This window comes from Polypterus senegalus, chromosome 7 (genome assembly GCF_016835505.1).
Source record: "Polypterus senegalus isolate Bchr_013 chromosome 7, ASM1683550v1, whole genome shotgun sequence".
Lineage (NCBI taxonomy): Eukaryota > Metazoa > Chordata > Cladistia > Polypteriformes > Polypteridae > Polypterus > Polypterus senegalus.
Window position 1 is genome coordinate 153,423,274 of NC_053160.1, and position 22,392 is coordinate 153,445,665.

Sequence of the window (22,392 nt, forward strand, 5' to 3'; positions counted from 1 at the left end):
GCCTGAGCTGTCAGTGATAAATAGTAACACCATAACTGTTATAGGATATTCATTCTTAGTTTGGCACATTGAAATTTTTTAAATGGGCAAGGACCACCCTTTGCTATATCAATCAGTTACTAGTAACTAAACCGCTCAGACGGATATGGGAGGTCATTCTAGTCAGACTCTACAAAGCAAAAGAGAATCTAACTGCGATAGGTAACGCAAAGTGTAGCATTTTTGAGCAGTCAGCCCTTAGAAAATAAAATAGAATTGATTGCCAATATTTTCAGCAAAAAGTAAACTGAAGCTCAATGACAATGGATTAAAAAGACAGGTCTACTTTTCTTTATTTCATTAAAAAGAAAAAGGTTATACAGTTAAAAACAATGAGGCTGTAATGGCATCAAAGCTTATCTAAGAGATACTGCAGTACAGCAAAAGTATGTCATGCGTAGAAATATTTTAATTAAATATTTCTGCTTGAGAAAGCCTGAGTAAATCTAAAATTATGAAAAGCCAATTATTTTTGATATATAAAATAAATCAGTCATCCTATCTAGGTGTGGGTCCCACAAATTAATGTCAGGGTAGACACTGCTTCCTGGTAATGATGAACTGGATTCATGATTTAAGTGAAGATGGCAGGATAGATGGACATAACTGTAGTTAAATTAGCTAAAGTGGTGTACAATAAAAGATGAATTATCTGCAGGTACACTCCACCGATAGAACGTTCTTGCCCTGTGCCAAACACTGTTAATACAGCCTTGAATTTGGATTAAGCAGGTTCTGAACATAGATGGATGGATGGATGCATAAACGCACTATGGTGTTACACGGCAAATACAAGTTTGACTTCAAATGTGGTAAAGACATTTGGTCTACAATCTGGTGGTATACATGCTGTCATCTGAAGTGGGATGAACACTGGTACTGTTTCACAAAGATTATATGGAAGGACAGTAGGTGTTTAACATAATGGCTGGTATTTATGGTAGTTACATAAAGTCTATAACTATCCCTGCCATACTGTTCAGGGCTAAAACAGAGAGATTTGGAATGAAGACAAGAGAGCAGGTTAAAAGAACCGTTGTTATGTTCAAAGGAGAGGTTCAACATTGAGGAAACAAGAGAGATCAAAAAGACTAAGCCAAGCGAAAACCAAAGATTACAGGCAAAAAGAACATGCAAGAAATTCAAAAACCAAGAATTCAAGGAAAGACGTGCAATGGATTGTCAGATTAGATTAATTTTATTAATCCCATGGAGAAATTCAAAGGCATACAGCAGTAGAAACATAAAAAAACAAGGTGTGGACAGTAGCGGCTGATCCAACTCCCCATATACCCAACACAAACACACAAGGACACAGGTTAAAAGGCAAACAGTCTTTTATTGTGGGGAAACTCTTCTTTTATAAGGGTTTCCCACCACCACAGCCACAAGTACAGCAAACATGATACAGTACACCACGCTCTTTGTCTTTTTCCTCTCTCTTTCTCTCACTGCTCCCTTCACTTCTCTTGTAAGTTTCGTCCTCCTCCTCTCGACTCAGGCTCCCTTTTAATTTAGCCCCTCAGGAAGTGTTCCCGATCTTCTGTACACAAGTTCTGTCAGCACTTCAGGTGAGACGGAAACCCCATGATGCAGGGACTCCCCAATCCTACAGCTCTCCCTGGCAGCTCCCAGAAGACCCAACAAGGCTGTTCCCCGGAACTACAATATCCTGTGGGCACCCATCTGGGAATATAAGCCTGGGCTCGCTGCCATCTAGCATCCTGGGGGAGATAATGCCCTGCATAAGCTGTCTGCCCAGTCCTTCCATCCTGAGGGCCAGGTAAGGATGTTGGCCATCCTTCACAAAGCATACAGGCTCACAGGACAAATAATACAGCCAATCAATCAATTAAAATGGTCAAGGACTAAATAAAAATAAATAAATATTTACTGTGCAGAAATTTCAAAATGAACTTCAGGAAGGAAGCATTGAATTGCCTGATAGGAGTTGGCCGAAAAGACCCCCAGTGGCACTTCTTAGCACACCGTGGTGGAATGAGCCTGTGGGAGGGATGGAGGAGATTTTTCATGATGGCATCTATTTTTGCCATCATCCTCTTTTCCACAACAGCTTCTGTTTGATGAAATAGGCTTTCCTGATAAGTTTGTTCAGGCATCGTGCATCTTTTGGTCTCAAGTTGCTACCCCGTTAGTCTACAGTGTAAAACAGCACACTGGCTACTACGGACTGATAGCACATTTCCAGCCACTTGCTGCATACATTACAAGACCTGAGTCTCCTGTTAAAGAATATCCAAATCCTAGATAAAAGGAGACGTGTCACACCAGATTTTCATGTGCCACGCTAATGACAGCAAGTATTGAGCTGCGCAAAGAAATCCCCTAGAAACCTGGAGATGCATCCTAGTGACTGACTCACAAAATAGTGACACAAAAGCAACAATAAAAATAAAAATAAGTGTTTCCCCAACAGGTATAAAAACCGTAAGATTCTTCATAAAGAGAAGCAACATATTCAAAAAGATAAATTAGAACAGAGCCAAGAAAAAATGATATTCTGAAACTGAATATTCACAACAACTGCTTACAGGTCAACTTTATAATGTGCAAAACTGTGGTAGGGATATGCAATTTGAATAAGAATTGTTCCTGCTGCATATTTCTGAGAATAATGGGCTTGACTAGATGCCAATTAGAAAATTGTTAGCATTGTAAACTGTGTATCATTTTGACCTCCACTATATGTCCTGGATTCATAATAAATGAGCTGCTATCTCAGATTTCAGTAAAAAGGGAATCAAACCAGAGTGTTAGGGCTTTGAGGTCCTAAGGATACTTGTTGTACAAACCACTGCATCTCTATAATCTAAATTTGGATACATACTCTAATACAACATGTGAATGGGGTAACACACAATTAGTTGAGAATTTTACAGCGTAACAAGGTGGGTGCTGTGTCTGCAGTGAGTTGCTCCAATTGGTTATCTAGGATAATTGACAACCCTATGTTCAGAGCTAAAAGCAGTTATTTTAGTCAGTTGAGCCAAAGGAGAAATTGATGTTTTGACAGCAATGGTACAATTTTCTCCTACCGACTCACTCCACTTGAACACTGCTACACTTGCACATATCCAACTTTCCTTCACAAAAACAAGACTGTGAGAAAGCATAACTACTTCATGTCAAACAGTCACAGTAGTCACACTCATTTCCTGACCACAATCCTTGGCAACTGTCTCATAGTTTAGCATCTTTAACCTCTGATCTTACTCAACTGCAGACATCATAGTTACTCCTATTTTCTGATCACACTCCTTGATTATGATCTTGGCATCTTAACACTCTGAATGCACCTATTTGCAGTCATCATAGCCATGTCTATTTTCTGACCATGCTTATAAAGAATTGTTTCATTGTTTAACAGACAAAAAGTCTGATCAGGCTTAGAAAACCAAACCTGTTTGGGGATAGGTTCCCATTAAAAATTACGCCAGTATGCATTTGTCTTTAAGTCAGGTTTGACATTCAAGAAATGAAGATACATATGAAATTTGACATACGAGAGGAGACCCATTCAATTCATTAAATGCATTTGTTTAGCTAATAGCTAAGCTGTCCCAATATCTCATCCAGATTCTTCTTAAAAGCTGTGAAGTTTCTGCTTCAATTACATGTCTTGGGAGTTTGTTCCCGAGTCCCACAATTCTTTGTGTAAAGAAGTGCATCCTGGCTTCACTTTTAAATGCACTTCCCCTTAATTTCCACTGGTGTCCTCGAGTATGTGATTCACACTTAAGCCAAAAGAATGCTGCTGGATCTACTTTATCAATGTCTTTGAGGATTTTAAATACCTGGATTAGGTCCCCACTCAGTCTGCTTGAGACTAAACAAGTTTAGTTCTCAAACTCTGTCAGAGTAGGGCATGTCCTTAAGTGCTGGGATGCACTTGGATGCTCTCCTGTGCACCGCTTCAAGTGCTGCTGTGTCTTTCTTGTACTTTAGCAATCAGAACTGCACGCAGTACTCCAAATGCTGTCTTACTAGCACATTATAGTTTGAGCATAACGTCCCTTGACTTAAATTCAACAGTTTTTATGATATAACCTAACATTTTATTTGCCTTTTTAATTGCATCTGTGCATTATTAGGCAATGAAAATATTGTGACAACATATATCCCTGAATCCTTTCCAGTGGCTGCTTCCTGTATGACCGTGTCTCCCATCTTTTATTTATAATTGTTGTTCCTTCTGCACATGGAGCTCTTTACACTTTTACACATTAAACTGCATTGTTCGGGTGTTCACCAAGTTCTGAAGCTTGTCAAGCTCTTTTTGAACTCTTTTTGCTGCCTCCTCAGTGCCTGCCATCCCTCCAATTTTAGTACCATCGGCTAATTTGGCAAGTTTCCTAACTATACCAGGATTAATGTAATTAATATAAATCAGAAAAAGTAATGGTCCAATGACAGACCCCTGAAGGACTCTACTGGTGACCTTGCTCCATGTGGAGCATTCTCCTCTTATCTGTACCCTTTGTCTACTGCTGGTTAACCGACTAGAAATTCAATTTTGCTGGTTACTTCTGACGCCGGCAGCTTCTAATTTCATAATTAATCTTTGGTGAGGGACTGTATCAAATGCTTTTTGAAAGTCTAGGTAAATTATGTCGCTGCTATTTAGAATATTATTTTTGTTTAGGTAATTTTGTAATGTATTTCTTATTATATAATTTTGCACAGCACAGAAGAAAGACTAACTGTATTTGCTTGGATCCATTTTGTCTCCCTTCACGAAGATTGGAGTCACATTTGCAACTTTCCAGTCCTTGGGTACTTATCTTTCTGAAGTGACTTCTGAAATATACCTAATACGGGTTTATAGATGATGTCTTTCATCTGAGTCAAATAATAAAATGAGTTTCTATTGTAAAGAGCATGGCTACAAAGGAAAAAAGGGACACTACACAAAAAGAGCAGTTCGACCCTTCAAGGAACAAACAGACAATTGCATAACTCGAGAGCACCTAACCAAACCTCCTTGTAGTGATGGGCCAGGTGTAATGCCACGAAAACAACAAATATCCCTGTGACACTGAGGCTGATACGTAGTACACTACAATGAATAAACAAATATCTTTACAATGAATGCTTACATGTTGTTAAACATATGAAACACTGTATTTTGCCAATAAGGTGAAACAAATACAACATGTACATCTAAAATCATAACGTCTTAATATGGCAAGGGTCAGACCTCTTCCTCTGTGAAGGGTGAATCATAGTTCACCTTGTCTAGTCACCACAATGTGCATGCAGAATAATCATACTCACAGCCCTTTGTGTACCTGCAGCTCTATGGTGATCTCATTGTTGTCTTCTCTCCAGCATATAGTTTCTCACTTTCCCTACACCCTTGATATCTCTCCTCTGCAGGTTCTGATGGCTCACTCTAGATGTACGTTCATCACTTTGCCTCTCCAACCTCTTTCCTTGCTTCTGGGAACCTTACCACATAGCAGGTTGTTACCACTACCTTTGGATGGCTAATCCTCTGTGGTAGTTTCAGCACTCCTGTTTGAATTCCACAAGGTTGCATGGCCTCAAACCCTTTCAGGAACAATCGGTACCACACTGGGTGGCAGGACCAATTCAATGCTTTGTCAGCTTTGAACCTTTAAAAGTTATATGAAGGTGTTAGACTAGTGCTGGTCTTTATTCTTATTATGATGTCAGATAGATACAGTATATGATGTCTCAGGTGTCACTGACTGCAAGTCAGTTGCAGAAACTCATCCAAAACAACGGCCGGGTATTTTCTACTCTACCTGGAGAAATAATCTAAGTGAACACAAAATAGTAGGAGAACCTGTTGTTAAGACTCAGTTGTGTCTGTGTAGAATGCCTGAATCTAGGAAAACAAAATTAAGCAAATGCTAAATTAGGTGCAATTTGTGAAAAACTCAAGCAAATGGAGTAGTCCAAATGTAATGGTTCCTAAGCCAGATGGAACACATCCATTAAAGATTTCAGATGGCTAAATAAAATTTCTAAATTTGATGCATACTCGAAGCCACACGCAGATGAATTATTGGAAAAATGATCTCAGACATTTCATGTCTCTACTTTAGATTTAGCTAAGGGATGTTGATAGGTGCCTCTCTGGAAATCCAGCAGTGATAAAATTGCATTGTACTTCTCAGATGGTTAGTACAACAAGAACCCTTCTCTGAGCAAGAGGTCTGACCCTTACCATATTAAGAGGTTATGATGTTAGATGTGCTTATTGTATTTGTTTCACCTTATTGGCAAAATACAGTGTTTCATATATTTAACAACATGCAAGCATTCATTGTAACGATATTTGTTTATTGCACCCTGCCACCTCCTGTATTCCAGACTGAGGACTTTCTCTTATACAGTAATGGTCTGACATCTGCCTAATCCCACATCCCCCAGAGCAGACCTTGGTGAGTGCAGGGTTAAATGCAAAATTCCACGACTTATGTTTCAGAATGATTCAAATGAGCAGTTTGGGTGCAAAACCTGTTGTCTTGATCCAGGAGAATTTTAGGAAAGTTGGGTAAGGACAGACCTTTGGGTGTGGAAGCAGAGTGGGCACTGCTAGAAATGATAGTGGGGGACAGAGACAGAACATCAAAATGTTATTTCTGTGACAAGATACAGCAGAGAGAAGTTCAATAGCCACAGAGTGCTCCAAAGGGGTTCACGTGCTAGGTTACAACATATTGCAAACCTAATGTGTTTCAGGCATCCACTTTGATTGTTCAATGGTCAATCTGTAAATGTAGTGCAGAAAGCAGATACTTCGTGGAGTGTATTACCTTAAGAGAACACATCTCTACACAATATGAGCAATGTCCTTGCCCATCTATGGTACTGTAAATAAAGCTACTGGGAACATCTCAGTATAACAAATTGAAAAGGAGATGAGAACACTTGCTGGAGATCCTTAAACATGTTGCTGCCTCAGTTCTCACTGTTTCACCTGAACAAGTCAAATCGCTGTCTCTGTTTCAATCTACAAATCTCAAAACAATTTCAGAGGGTCCTGGTCGTGTATGTCACCTTGGGTAATGGCATGTTAAACACACTGTATAAAAAATAATGGTCCGCTGATGCAGATATTAATCTGAGGTCTACTTGTGAGTAGCACAGTGGTGCTGTGGTTTGTACTGCTGTCTCATGGCTTTTTCTCTAATTACTCTGGTTTCCTTTATATGTTCCTCACAAGCTTACACAAAGTTAATTGTGGTAACTTTAAATTGGCCTGGCATGGCTAAATGACTAAGTGTGCCTTTGGATGAACTGGAGGTGATCCTTTTGTGACAGAATATCATCATAAAGCACTCTACCGAGCAAACAAAATTACCCTATCAAAATATATTTCAATATTTTTGCTCTTTCTCATCATCCAGTCTGTACAGTAATTTTTAGTCAGGAAGCAGCTGTTTAAACCTCTTATTATATTTAAAGGAAATTCCATTGAGTACAGCTTTGTTTGGCAGAGTGGCACAGATAGACTGTGGTTACATTTTACTCACTGCACAGTTAATAGTGTAGATTACATTTTTTAACTAAAGCTTATCACTTTTGTCTTATGAGACAACGAAAGAGAAAAATCTCACAGCAGGATTTCTTAAAATGAAAAACAGCAGGGCCACCAGAATAAGAAAGTGGCAAAAACCTAGAGAGCAAGTGTTGCACTTTAAATCTGATGCTTTGTAGACTGTTTAGCAAAATTTATAGCAAATGTAAAATGCAGATAAGACAGCTTCACTTTATATTTATACTGTGGAGGTGTTCACTGAAATTCTACCTTTTAGCAGTGGCACCCGGACTTGCTTTTCATTTTTTCACCTTTTATTGCATATTGCCTTCCATGAAATGAATTCTCTCTGGAGTGTACTCTAAGTTATGTCCCGGCCTGTATACGTGTTAGCTTGGTGCCTGGATGATGCAAACAGCACCCTTAGGGAATAAATGCTGACCGCTAGGCCTTTATTACATGTTCAGAATGGTTGCTTGACTGTCAACTTACAGCTCCTTTTCGACTGTAAAATTCTAAGAATCACAAATCCTGTCAATCAGGAGACCACAATAAAAAGTCACCCTAAAATTCTTTCCAGATTTCCATGGTAAAGGTTGGCAAGGTTAGCTTCTTTATCAGATGAAGAGAACAAAGATCTCATAAAGAAAACATAAAACTGACTTTATTTTTCAAATTGCTTACTTGGATGAATTATATTGTTTTAGGCCCAATGCAATTAATATTATTCTTTTCATTATTGATAACATGATCATTTCTTGTTTGGTTAGAGCTCAAATGCCTTCTTCTAAGGTGTTCTATAAGCTTGCAACCAACGAGTGAAGAAGTGGAGTGGGGTAGAGAACAAAGGCATAAACACTAAGGTTAAAAAGACTTCTTAATGAATACATTTGTTTAACTTTAATATCTGAATTTGAATTTTGGTGAAATGTTCACTTCTCTGATCATCGCAATAGGCTGAGGTCATGACCAGTGCTGGTCCTTGTTTTTCTTCCCATCCTGCCATAACTGCTACATCACTCAATAAGATCCGAAATGGTTAAAACAGGTTTGAGAGTGAATGAATTGATGTCCAATATGAAATGAACAGATCTCATTCAAGATTATAAATAAGCATTCAGAAGCAAAACACCAAGGGTCAATTGAAAGTAATGTCTCCTGTTGAACACTGAATAGACTGTTGTATACAATCCTTTGACAACCAGAACGTTAAGAGACCAAACCGAGGCACAAAAGAGACCAAAAGATACAAAACAAACCCAAATTATGGTCAAAAGGCAGTCAGAGGTTAAAACTAGTAAGACAAACAGATTAGTAAGCAAAGCCAAAAAGAAACCAAAAATCAAAGGTGAGAACGTAAATAGAGTTAAAAAAATTCTAACGCTAGGGTCCACTTGAAAAAGGTTTCCTCATAGAATTATTTAAGGATATCCAATGAAGGACAGTGAGTGAAGCATGACGTCATCATATGCCAGGCATACACTGCGTGATTTTGGCACAATTTTACGCCCAATTTGTAGTTGCTGACCGATTTCTGAGACAGTCCGAACTTCAGCTATATCATATAATGGATGAGACGGGATGTGATGTCCAATTGCATGTTACGATTAGGTTGTCACATAATCAGAAGAATTTCCATAATGTCAGAAATCATCCATCCATTATCCAACCCGCTATATCCTAACTACAGGGTCACGGAGGTCTGCTGGAGCCAATCCCAGCCAGCACAGGGCGCAAGGCAGGAAACAAACCCCAGGCAGGGCACCAGCCCACCGCAGGGCATACCCACTAGGAACAATTTAGAACCACCAATACACCTAACCTGCATGTCTTTGGACTGTGGGAGGAAACCCACGCAGACACGGGGAGAACATGCAAACTCCATGCAGGGAGGACCCAGGAAGTGAACCCAGATCTCCTTACTGCGAGGCAGCAGCGCTACCCACTGCGCCACCATGTCGCCCTGTCAGAAATCAAATTTCCCAAAATTCATTGTGTAGTACATTCAAAAGCTAACTATCATACAGTGGGATGCAAAAGTTTGGGCAACCTTGTTAATAGTCATTATTTTCCTGTATAAATTGTTTGTTGTTACGATAAAAAATGTCAGTTAAATATATCATATAGGAGACACACACAGTGATATTTGAGAAGTGAAATGAAGTTTATTGGATTTACAGAAAGTGTGCAATAATTGTTCAAACAAAATCAGGCAGGTGCATAAATTTGGGCACCACAAAAAAGAAATGAAATCAATATTTAGTAGATCCGCCTTTTGCAGAAATTACAGCCTCTAAACGCTTCCTGTAGGTTCCAATGAGAGTCTGGATTGTGGTTGAAGGTATTTTGGACCATTCCTCTTTACAAAACATCTCTAGTTCATTCAGGTTTGATGGCTTCCGAGCATGGACAGCTCTCTTTAACTGACACCACAGATTTTCAATTATATTCAGGTCTGGGGACTGAGATGGCCATTCCAGAACGTTGTACTTGTTCCTCTGCATGAATGCCTTAGTGGATTTTGAGCAGTGTTTGGTCGTTGTCTTGTTGAAAGATCCAGCCCGCGCAGCTTCAGCTTTGTCACTGATTCCTGGACATTTGTCTCCAGAATCTGCTGATACTGAGTGGAATCCATGCGTCCCTCAACTTTGACAAGATTCCCAGTCCCTGCACTGGCCACACAGCACCACAGCATGATGGAACCACCACCATATTTTACTGTAGGTAGCAGGTGTTTGTCTTGGAATGCTGTGTTCTTTTTCCTCCATGCATAACGGCCATTGTTATGCCCAAATAACTCAATTTCAGTTTCATCAGTCCACAGCACCTTATTTCAAAATGAAGCTGGCTTGTCCAAATGTGCTTGAGCATACCTCAAGCGGCTCTGTTTGTGCTGTGGGCGGAGAAAAGGCTTCCTCTGCATCACTCTCGCATACAGCATCTCCTTGTGTAAAGTGCGCCGAATGGTTGAACGATGCACAGTGACTCCATCTACTGTTGTAGGTCTTTGGTGCTGGTCTGTGGGTTGACTCTGACTGTTCTCACCATTCGTCACTTCTGTCTATCCGAAATCTTTCTTGGTCTGCCACTTCGAGCCTTAACTTGAACTGAGCCTGTGGTCTTCCATTTCCTCAATATGTTCCTAACTGTGGAAACAGACAGCTTAAATCTCTGGGACAGCTTTCTGTATCCTTCCCCTAAACCATGATGGTGAACAATCTTTGTCTTCAGGTCATTTGAGAGTTGTTTTGTGACCCCCATGTTGCTACTCTTCAGAGAAAATTAAAGGAGGAGGGAAACTTACAATTGACCCCCTTAAATACTCTTTCTCATTATAGGATTCACCTGTGTATGTAGGTCAGGGGTCACTGAGCTTACCAAGCCAATTTGAGTTCCAATAATTAGTTCTAAAAGTTTTGGAATCAATAAAATGACAACGGTGCCCAAATTTATGTACCTGCCTGATTTTGTTTGAACAATTATTGCACACTTTCTGTAAATCCAATAAACTTCATTTCACTTCTCAAATATCACTGTGTGTGTCTCCTATATGATATATTTAACTGACATTTTTATAACCAACGATTTATACAGGAAAATAATGACTATTAACAAGGTTGCCCAAACCTTTGCATCCCACTGTATACCAACATGCATACAACTAAATAATCAATGACAAAAATATCTTAGGAAATGTTTATTAGAGGAACCCAAAAAATCATACACAATGGTAAATTACATAGAGTATGCACATCTGATTCTGTCCCTAAACCAGACAGACCTTCCGAACCATCTGCTTGCCTGGTTACACCTTTTTCTTTTCCTTGTAGTTTCAGAGCACAGTAAGCAATGCAACTCCTTTTTCTTTGTTGAAATTTTGAGAAACCTGTGGTCATATTGTTTTCCTGAATTGGTAAAGCTTTATTGCAAAATGTCACTGGATAAAATGTCCATGTATAGGCTGAGCTCCCAAGTTGTGGTATGTCAATCTGACTGAACGTGCTTGTACAGTTTGAGCACATATATGACTGACGACTCTATTGGCAGTGTGAGTACTCAGTTGACTACAATTTCTAAAAATCACGCAGTGTATGTCCAACATTAGACAGTTGTGAAAACAATGAAAACAAGATGTGAATTTTAAAAAGTTTGCTTTTCAAGTTGGAAATAACAAGTGATCATAAAAATCGAATGCTTGATGAATAAAGCCCTATTTACACAAAAATTTCATGCATAATAATCCAAATAGCTCTATACATATTGTGACAGGCGGCCTCAGCCATTACCCGGCTGGGATGGCAGCTGGATGGAAGGACCAGGGGAGAGAGCATCTACAGATCAATAACTTTCCTGGGACGCTAGAGGGCACGCTGGGACTTGGAGTTTGGCAAAGCTCTGTTGGGTTGCGTGGGGGCCGCCAGGGGGAGCTGCAGAGCCCTACAATGAACTTCCAGCACAGCTGGGAGTAATTCCATGTAATGCTGATGAGCCCAATGGAGCACTCCTAGGAGTAGAATAAAAGGAGCCACCTCACTCAAGAGCTAGAGTCGGGAGGAAGAAGGACAAAGCCTGTGAGGTGGAAGGACTGTGTTGTCATTCTTGACATTATTTGTATACCGATGAAGAGGAATAAAGGTGTCTGTTGTGTGGAGAACCTGTGCTGCCTGTCTGTGCTGGGTTGGGGTGGCTGTATGTGCCGTGGGCTTCACAATATACATTTTCAAAACATCAATGAAGTATAGAACAATTATATATGACATATTCCTTAAAAACACGCCAACTCTTTAAGTAACTTCTAACTCACCTGTGATAAGGTTAGCCTGCTGCCAGCACTTCGGTGATATTTTTCGTGGTTACCAAACTGAAGCTCCTCCCATCGGATTCGCCAAAGCATGCTAGCCAATTCTTTTTCCAACTTGAGCTTTCTGAAAAAAAAATGCATTTGAATAGAAGACACTGACTGCAAAGTACATTCTGCTCAGTGTTAACCTGCACAGTTAGCAAGAAATCTTATCAAATGCAATTTCTGCCTACTGTATATATACTAATATCATGTCAGTTGCTTTATTTTGGATAAAAAATATTCCAATAAATATTAAGTAGTTATTAAGAAATACAGTATTTTATTTGCCACTTCTGCATTGCCTCCATCGTTTCTCTTGGTGTCCACTGATATAGTACTTGGTCAGCCTTGAAGTTGATGAATTGTCAAATATGTTGGACCAATTATCGGACAGCTTCTTTCTGAATAAAAATGCTGTCATTTGCCTACAAGGTGGTCTTTTTCAGGACGCAGTTGAACTATCAGAGCTGCAATTTGGATTTCTATATACAGTACATACAGTACACGTCTATGTTTGCAAATACTGCATGATAGTTTTCTGTTTTTGTTTCAATATATATCTTGCATTAGTTGCATTTAGATCATCATAAAATATTTTTAATTATTTTGTATCACAGTGGACTCATAAGTGGAAGCTCTCATAATTAGAATAAATTAAAATGAACTGCATTAAGATGTAAATCAGACAGACATACAAAAAAAATTCAGTAATGAATGTCACAAAGCCAGAGAGGCACATTACAGACTACATATTTATTTATTTTTATTTTGATCTAATTATGCTCATCAGAAAAGAAAAGCTTACGAGATGCACAATACTGACCGCATATTTTTATTTACAGTATATATATTTATATACAATAGATCAAATTATTAAGATATAAAACAAAGATTGTGCTGTATTGTGCTTAGTGTACTTGTGGCTGTGGTGGTGGGAAACCCTTATAAAAGAAGAGTTTCCCCACAATACAAGACTCTTTGACTTTTAACCTGTGTCTGTGCCTGTTTGTGTTGGGTGTTTGGGGAGTTGGAGCACCCCCCACTATCCAAAATATATATATATATATATATATATAGTGTCTGACAGCCAAGGCCCATGACCAGCTGGGACACCCCTTCTGTATATGGTCCGGGGGAACAGACATGGGCTGCACAATACCTCCCCTGGGTTGCTGAATGGCAGCCCCCCTGGGTTGCAGCGGCATCTTGGACTCTTGTAGGGCTTGGAGGGTGTTATAAAAGCAGCCAGCACTCGTTACTCCGGCAGCCAGAGTTGGGAGGAGGGAGACGAAGCTTGTCAGGAGGAGTGAAGGTAGAAAGAATAAGAGGAGTTTATATGTGTTTGTGCTTTTGGGACTGACGTGGCCCACAGGTGAAGAAAATAAAACTTTTCTTTGTTTGTATACGTATGCCTCCCATGTCTGTCTGTGCCAGGTTGGGTGGCTAGTATGCCCCCAAGTGGTTCTGTTACATATATATATATATATATATATATATATATATATATATATAGTGAAATTTTGAACTCCCCAATGGGACAACATGCTGAAATGTGATTGATGTCTGTCGCCAAGGTAACCACAGGTTCACAACACCTCACAGGTTCACAGCGCCACAGAGGCAATGGCAAGCTCACCGCTTCTTCGTGTAACGCGTCTGCCGTCCAATGAGTAATGCGGGGAACACTTTAACCTGGCTTCGGCCCTGCCCATTTGCTGTATCTGTGTGTATTAGAGTGGCAACTCCGGCTGCAGTAAATAACCTTGCTGTTCCTGTTTCCAGTGGAATAAAGCGGGTTATCCTGAAGTCCTTGGGTGCAAGGAAGTGACTCATGTATATATCTATACTAATAAAAGGCAAAGCCCTCACTCACTCACTGACTCACTCACTGACTCATCACTAATTCTCCAACTTCCCGTGTAGGTAGAAGGCTGAAATTTGGCAGGCTTATTCCTTACAGCTTACTTACAAAAGTTGGGCAGGTTTCATTTCGAAATTCTACGCATAAGGGTCATAACTGGAAGCTATTTTTCCCCATATAATGTAATGGAGTCTTGAGTTGGAGATGGCCGCGGGGGGCGGAGTTTCGTGTGACATCATCACGCCTCCTACGTAAGTACGTAGAGAACAAGGAAGAACTCCAAACAGCGATCAGCACAAAACGCCATTTCACAATTGAGAAGGCAGAAAAACATTATGAAGCAAATGATGCATACAAGCATATTCATAAGTACAGCTACTGGAAACAAAGCACGGCGTGAACCGTAAGTTTATATTAAATTAAGTTCATAGGCTGCCACTAGCGTTTGTAATTTAGTGCCTGCCCATATAAGGCCGTCCATCAGCGGCAATCCAATACAAACACTGCCGGTAAATATTCACGTGTGAAGGACTGTGCTTATGCAGAGGAAGATGAGATGGTCAGGGTGGTGTTTGGCACAAACTCATTGAAACTGCGAGAGAAACTTTTAAGTGCCGGGTCTTAGCTGACATTACACGAGATGGCACCAGTACAGCTGGGAACCTTCGATGCAAGAACACCAAGCGGCTCACGTGAACTGGACGCAGTGCACAGACAAAAGCAACAGTTCCAAAGAGTGCTGAACAAAAACCGAATTACACAATTGAGAAGGCAGCAAAAAAATATGAAGCGTCTTATACATAGAATCATATTCATAAGTGCAGCTACTGCGGAAACAAAGCACACGGTGGAAAAAGTGAATGTCCTGCTAAAGGAAGACAGTGTAAAAAAACCCGTGCATGCAGTTTGTCACATCACAGATAAAAAGGAAGACGAGCTGTTTATTGATGCAGTAAGGAACTAATCGATGAATGAAACCTCTTATCTTTACAACGATTGACAAACACGGAATGTAACTTGAACACATCCTACAAATACGAGCCTGATTGAAAGAAATAATGATAATCAAATCCTTGATGACAGCAACATTCAATAACACTCACAAAACAATTACTGTATATTGACAATCATGTTACGTTATTTTTAAAATGTTCCCTTTTCTTTTCATAACTTCTACTTCTCCACTGCGATACGCGGGTATATATATATATATATAAATGTATATATATACCCCGATCTACAATACATACTTTAGCATAGACAAGCCACACGCTGTGGCTAATTGTAGAGTCTTAAGCCTCTAACGCCACATTCGAGGTTCGATTCGAGAGGGGTGTACTGACTATGTATGCGCTACCGATTCATTTTACCTTCGCATCTCCTTGGTTTGGGACGTATGAAAAATATTAGGTTAGCAGAATCATGTTACGTTATTTTTAAAATTTTCCCTTTCTTAGCACAAGCACAGCTGAGAAGCTTCGATGCATGTACTCCATAACGCGTTAAAAATAACGCATTTAATCACACTTTCAATTCCAAGCAAGCGGGAACTTTTGTCAATGCATGATTTCCTGGTACATCCATTACACTGATGCACACATCACAGCTACAAAAATGTTAGAGTCGGAATAAAGCGTTCCTACGACTGATCATTTCGACTACCCGAAGCCTTGATAAAAGCATGGTTTTGTGCACACTGAAAAGCAAGCAAAATTAGATGCATTACAGAAAGCGGACTTTGTGGCTCTTACTGGGGATCATTGGACTTCCGTGACCGTTAGTAATTCTAAATACATCTAATTACAAAATGTTCAATGATCACACTGTTTTAGCCTAATGTACAAAATAATTTTGGCTAATGTTACTCAGAGTTTAAAGAGTAAGCTGGTCAAATTACCTTTTATGTTTCTGACTTATTTTTTAAGAAGAAAAACTGCACTTTATGGTGAAATTTTGGTTATTATTATTTAAAGACAATACTATTCTGAAAATGTACTTAAAGTACTTAAACTACCACTTTATTTTTAAGTCTGCCCAATTTTAACCAGGGATGATATTTTTGTTTCTGTTTTGAATTCAAATGCACTTTAAAGGCTTTTTTTCAGAAATTAAAACAGCTTCAGTTTACAATATTCATGTCCATGTCTATTATTTGATTCTGTCACCCACTAAAACCGTTTTAAATAAAAAAAAAACATTTGCGATTTGGGGCAAATTTACGTGTCGATTACATACGATTAATCAAGATTAATTCTTACACAGCCTCTAATTAATTGGATTAATTTTTTAATCGAGTCCCACCTAATATATATATATATGTAGATATATATATGTAGATTTATATATATATGTGTATATACAGTATATATGTAGATATGTATATGTGTATATACAGTATGTATATATATGTGTGTGTATATATACAGTATGTGTATATATATGTATATGTATATATATGTATGTGTGTGTGTATATATATATATATATATATATATATGCCAGCAACACTCATATCAATGACAAAACAATTACATTAACAATCATCTTACGTTATTTTAAAATGTTTGCTTTTCTTTTTCATAACTTCTTTAACACACTACTTCTCCGCTGCAAAGCGCGGGTATTTTGCTAGTATACTGTATATATATATATATATATATATATATATATATACTACTAGCAGACCATGTGCGCTTCGCTGCAGTCGCTGTAGTTGGAATAATTATGTATCTACATGCGACTTCATACACAATATTTTTGGTTTGTCCTCCTGGAGCCAAAATATATACATTTTCTCTATGACTAATTTGTGAACAAGCTACATAAAAAATAGAAACGGGAAAAACGGCAACACCGCCGGGAACAACAGTAAATGAGATAAAGTAAAAGTCTACCAAACACTAAATGAGATCAAGTAACAAAGGGCAACAGCGCCGGGAACAACAGTAAAAAACAACAGTAAATGAGATAAAGTAAAAGTCTACTAAACACTAAAGTAAAAAAACGAAGTAGAAAGTAACAGTAAACTGCAACACCTCCGGGAACACCAGCACACTGCGTCTACTAAACACTAAGAAATACTAAGTAGATACACTAAAGAAAAATAGTAAGTACTGTGACTAGTAAACAGTAAATCAGTAAAGGAGAGAGGACTAACCACTAAGGAAAAAGAACAGCAAGACCGCGTCAGCTGCAGATCTCAGCTCAAAACAAAATGAAGTGAATAAAATCAGGTGAATGGGAGGGGAGATGATCACGTGACTCCCCCACCCGCCTTAACTCTCAATCCCTCCACAAACACACAAACACAGTCTCTCGGATTCCAACTCTCCTTTATATGTGTAGATATATATATATATATATGTATGTCTTCATTGATATTGTATATATAAACTTATATAGTGGTGTGAAAAACTATTTGCCCCCTTCCTGATTTCTTATTCTTTTGCATGTTTGTCACACTAAATGTTTCTGATCATCAAACACATTTAACCATTAGTCAAATATAACACAAGTAAACACAAAATGCAGTTTTTAAATGATGGTTTTTATTATTTAGGGAGAAAAAAAATCCAAACCTACACGGCCCTGTGTGAAAAAGTAATTACCCCCTCAACCTAATAACTGGTTGGGCCACCCTTATCAGCAATAACTGCAATCAAGCGTTTGCGATAACTTGCAATGAGTCTTTAACAGCGCTCTGGAGGAATTTTGGCCCACTCATCTTCGCAGAATTGTTGTAATTCAGCTTTATTTGAGGATTTTCTAGCATGAACCGCCTTTTTAAGGTCATGCCATAGCATCTCAATTGGATTCAGGTCAGGACTTTGACTAGGCCACTCCAAAGTCTTCATTTTGCTTTTCTTCAGTCATTCAGAGGTGGATTTGCTGGTGTGTTTTGGGTCATTGTCCTGTTGCAGCACCCAAGATCGCTTCAGCTTGAGTTGACAAGCAGATGGCCGGACATTCTCCGTCAGGATTTTTTGGTAGACAGTAGAATTCATGGTTCCATCTATCACAGCAAGCCTTCCAGGTCCTGAAGCAGCAAAACAACCCCAGACCATCACACTACCACCACCATATTTTACTGTTGGTATGATGTTCTTTTCTGAAATGCTGCGTTCCTTTTACGCCAGATGTAACGGACATTTGCTTTCCGAAAAGTTCAACTTTTGTCTCATCAGTCCACAAGGTATTTTCCCAAAAGTCTTGGCAATCATTGAGATGTTTCTTAGCAAAATTGAGACGAGCCCTAATGTTCTTTTGCTTAACAGTGGTTTGCGTCTTGGAAATCTGCCATGCAGGCCGTTTTGCCCAGTCTCTTTCTTATGGTGGAGTCGTGAACACTGACCTTAATTGAGGCAAGTGAGGCCTGCAGTTCTTTAGACGTTGTCCTGGGGTCTTTTGTGACCTCTCGGATGAGTCGTCTCTGCGCTCTTGGGGTAATTTTGGTCGGCCCGCCACTCCTGGGAAGGTTCACCACTGTTCCATGTTTTTGCCATTTGTGGATAATGGCTCTCACTGTGGTTCGCTGGAGTCCCAAAGCTTTAGAAATGGCTTTATAACCTTTACCAGACTGATAGATCTCAATTACTTCTGCTCTCATTTGTTCCTGAATTTCTTTGGATCTTGGCATGATGTCTAGCTTTTGAGGTGCTTTTGGTCTACTTCTCTGTGTCAGGCAGCTCCTATTGAAGTGATTTCTTGATTGAAACAGGTGTGGCAGTAATCAGGCCTGGGGGTGGCTACGGAAATTGAACTCAGGTGTGATACACCACAGTTAGGTTATTTTTTAACAAGGGGCAATTACTTTTCACACAGGGCCATGTAGGTTTGGATTTTTTTCTCCCTAAATAATAAAACCATCATTTAAAAACTGCATTTTGTGATTACTTGTGTTATATTTAACTAATGGTTAAATGTGTTTGATGATCAGAAACATTTTGTGTCACAAACATACAAAAGAATAAGAAATCAGGAAGGGGGCAAATAGTTTTTCACACCACTGTATAGTGTATAAGGGTAGGGAATTACCAGGGACATGAAGAGAGCTTTTTGTACCTGCTGCAAAAGTAGTGCAGTCCATGACAACATTACCATTCCTCTGGCCTTTTTTATAGTCTGTAGAAAATAGTATTTGTGACATGACATAGAACCTCACGAGGCCATTGGAGCATTAGAAAAATTTTCATTCCATCAAAGCTTGCCAGTCCTATCCATTTAATTCTTCCAGAAAAACATGAAGCCAAGTTTTGAAGGCCCCTAAAGTCTTACTGCCAACCACACTACTTGGTAACTTATTCCATTGTGTCTGTGGTTCAAACTGTACCTTTAAACAAGTTTCCAACTATATCCCCATTGCAAAGCCCCCGGTACATCATGCTGTGCGTGTATATTAGTCTGAGAAGCGTTAATAAAGGCTAATTCAATAATTATCCACACCTTTGTGATAAATTTGTTAGGGTTGGCTGCACAGCTTTTCCTGTGGAAATGTGGAAACAAGGTGTGTCTGTGGTCACAGTAGTAAAGCCTCAACTTTGATAAGTCAGTTTCTCTTGTTTTCTAGGAATAAACAAGTCTCACTGTGATCTCCGTTTGCTCCAAAAAGAACAGCGAACATTGATCAGCTTTTTTAGGCTTAAATCCTCATCACTTCATCAGAATCAGAATCATAGATTGGACATGCTCAGTGTTGTTGTCTTTAGTGGTCATGGACAGGTGTCCCATTCCTCCTTCGTGACTTGTCAGTCTTTCTGCAGACACTCCGCCGAGGTAAAATAATGTCTCCATATTGTGCAGAATGCCTTCTATTGATTTCAGCTCCAGATTCCCACCCTCTTGGACATGAAGAGAACATGCAGACTCCACACAGGGAAAATCTGGGATGTGAACCTCGTTGTCCTTGTTGCGAAGCAGCAAGACATCTTGAAATAATTTTCACATTACTGAAAACCTGAGTTGCATTCCTAGATGTCTTTGGCTTGTCGTAGTGCTAACCTTTGTAGTGTCACGAGGACCTTGAATCAATCACAGCACTGTCAGATTGTCAATTCTTGAAGGAGTGCCAGACCGTTTCAGGGTACACAAACATACGCACATCGCCACATTCACTTGAACCAAACCAATTTAAAATTGCTTCTTAAACTGGCCTCACTGGCATACAAGGAAAACTGAGAGAAACTACCAGGAATTTTTTTTTATTTTTTCATTTTTATTACTATTTAATTTAATATTGTTTCTTTGTATCAGTATACTGCTGCTGGATTATGTGAATTTCCCCTTGGGATTAATAAAGTATCTATCTATCTATCTATCTATCTATCTATCTATCTATCAGGAAGGAGCAGCGTGGAATTAGCGTTATTACAAATCTCTACATTACAGATATGACTACATCCATACATCCATTATTCAACCCGCTATATCCTAGATATGACTACATCATTTCCTTATTAATTTGTGTACAAAATGTCATAACATTCTAAAAGATGTATAATCAATGTTAGGGCTGCATGGATAAAATATCATAAAGTATTAATATGCAATAAATATTTGAATTTTGCCTTCTCATGATTCTGACTCTGTGGTCACTTATGTTATAGGAGCATTTATAATATTAAATAGTTAGCACTACTTCACAAGATAAGTTACTTGAAAATATGTATAATCTAACAACGAATAATAATACTTAACAATAAAATATGTACTTAATAGTAAAAAATTGTCAGAGCATATGCCCCAATGTGAGGCATATCACTGCCATACTCTGACTTCCAGGAACGAATATTTGATAAATGAACACTTGATATCACATGAATTCCAGTTTTCGTTATAAAAGAAAATGCATGAACACAGTAACCAGATTCTACCTGAACCAATAACTGACGTTGATGGATTTGTTGGTGGATGGGTAACATCCTAGTAATTATACATAAGTCATTCATAATTTTTTCTTCTTCATTTAATACATCATTTGTATGAAAATGTGCTATATAAATAAATATTGTTGTTCTATTATCGATAAAAGTAAAAATAGAAAAGAGACCCATATCTTTCACATATGTTTGTACATGATTTCACAGAACTAGCATAGTCATCCATATGTACTTACATCAGTAAGAGTACATTATTAATTGCACACATCAATCCAAAAATAATAAAAAAAAGAAGCAGACCACCTTATAGGATGCAAACCACAAACTCATAATCTGTCAGTACTGTTAATAATATCACTGCTTTAATTGACAAAAACATAATCTGAAGATGTTGCTTAATAGACAGTGGAGGCAGGTGTATTGTTCTTTATGTGAACAACTTTTCTTTATGCATTTTTCACTTTCACAATGTGTGAATAAGGCTAAAATCAAGCTATCTAGATAAAGAGTGTTTTGACATATAAATATCCTTCTTCCTGAGTAGTGAACTTCACAACTCCATGACACGTGAGACAGTCAAATTCTACATGTTTTAAATAGAACTGATATGACTGATGATTGTGTGAAGTTTACCAGTCTCCATAAATCACAATACTTGATTAGATACCTTTTTAGGTTAAATGTAGGTCATAATTGTAGCAGACAGCTCAAGTTACAGTGAGGCCTTTTACTATTCGTAGAGGTTTTAAGATGAATTGATTTTCAGCTGTATGGTAGGTTTGACAGTCAGTTTATCAGACTGAAGGTCCTTTAATAAAACCCTACAATCTATGATTCAGAAAACAATGTCATAAGAATGGCAAAACAGGGGTGGATTACTGCTTATTTGTTACTTTCCTATTTTCTACAGACACTCAGACGGCTTTGCCTTTTAGAGCCTCTTTGTGCTCCCAGCCTCCAGAGAGTACCAGACTGCCATATTCTAAATAGAGTGAAATATAAAGAAGAATTGATCAGTTTAACTGATTATTTAGGAAATAGATGAGCTAAGATGAAAGATAAACACTTTCTAAATTTACATGCATAAACTAGCAGGGGTCAAAGCCAAGAAAAGCAATGCAAAGCTAATTTGATCAAAAGTAACAGAAAATATATCACCAAATATGCAGGTTTCGTTTTCCATAACAGAGAGTCTTTCATTTGATTAAACAAAATTCAAATGATTATGCTGTGACCTCTCCAC

General features: G+C 38.6%; 1 protein-coding gene across 1 annotated transcript in view; it reads right to left on the reverse strand.

The window, feature by feature from the left end:
* The window catches only part of LOC120532921 (atrial natriuretic peptide receptor 2), a 186,264-nt gene that overhangs the window by 83,120 nt on the left and 80,752 nt on the right, over positions 1 to 22,392 (reverse strand). The window contains exon 5 of the mRNA XM_039759411.1: positions 12,375 to 12,495. Within this exon, the coding sequence (XP_039615345.1) occupies positions 12,375 to 12,495 (121 nt within the window). The remainder of the gene's footprint in view (positions 1 to 12,374; positions 12,496 to 22,392) is intronic.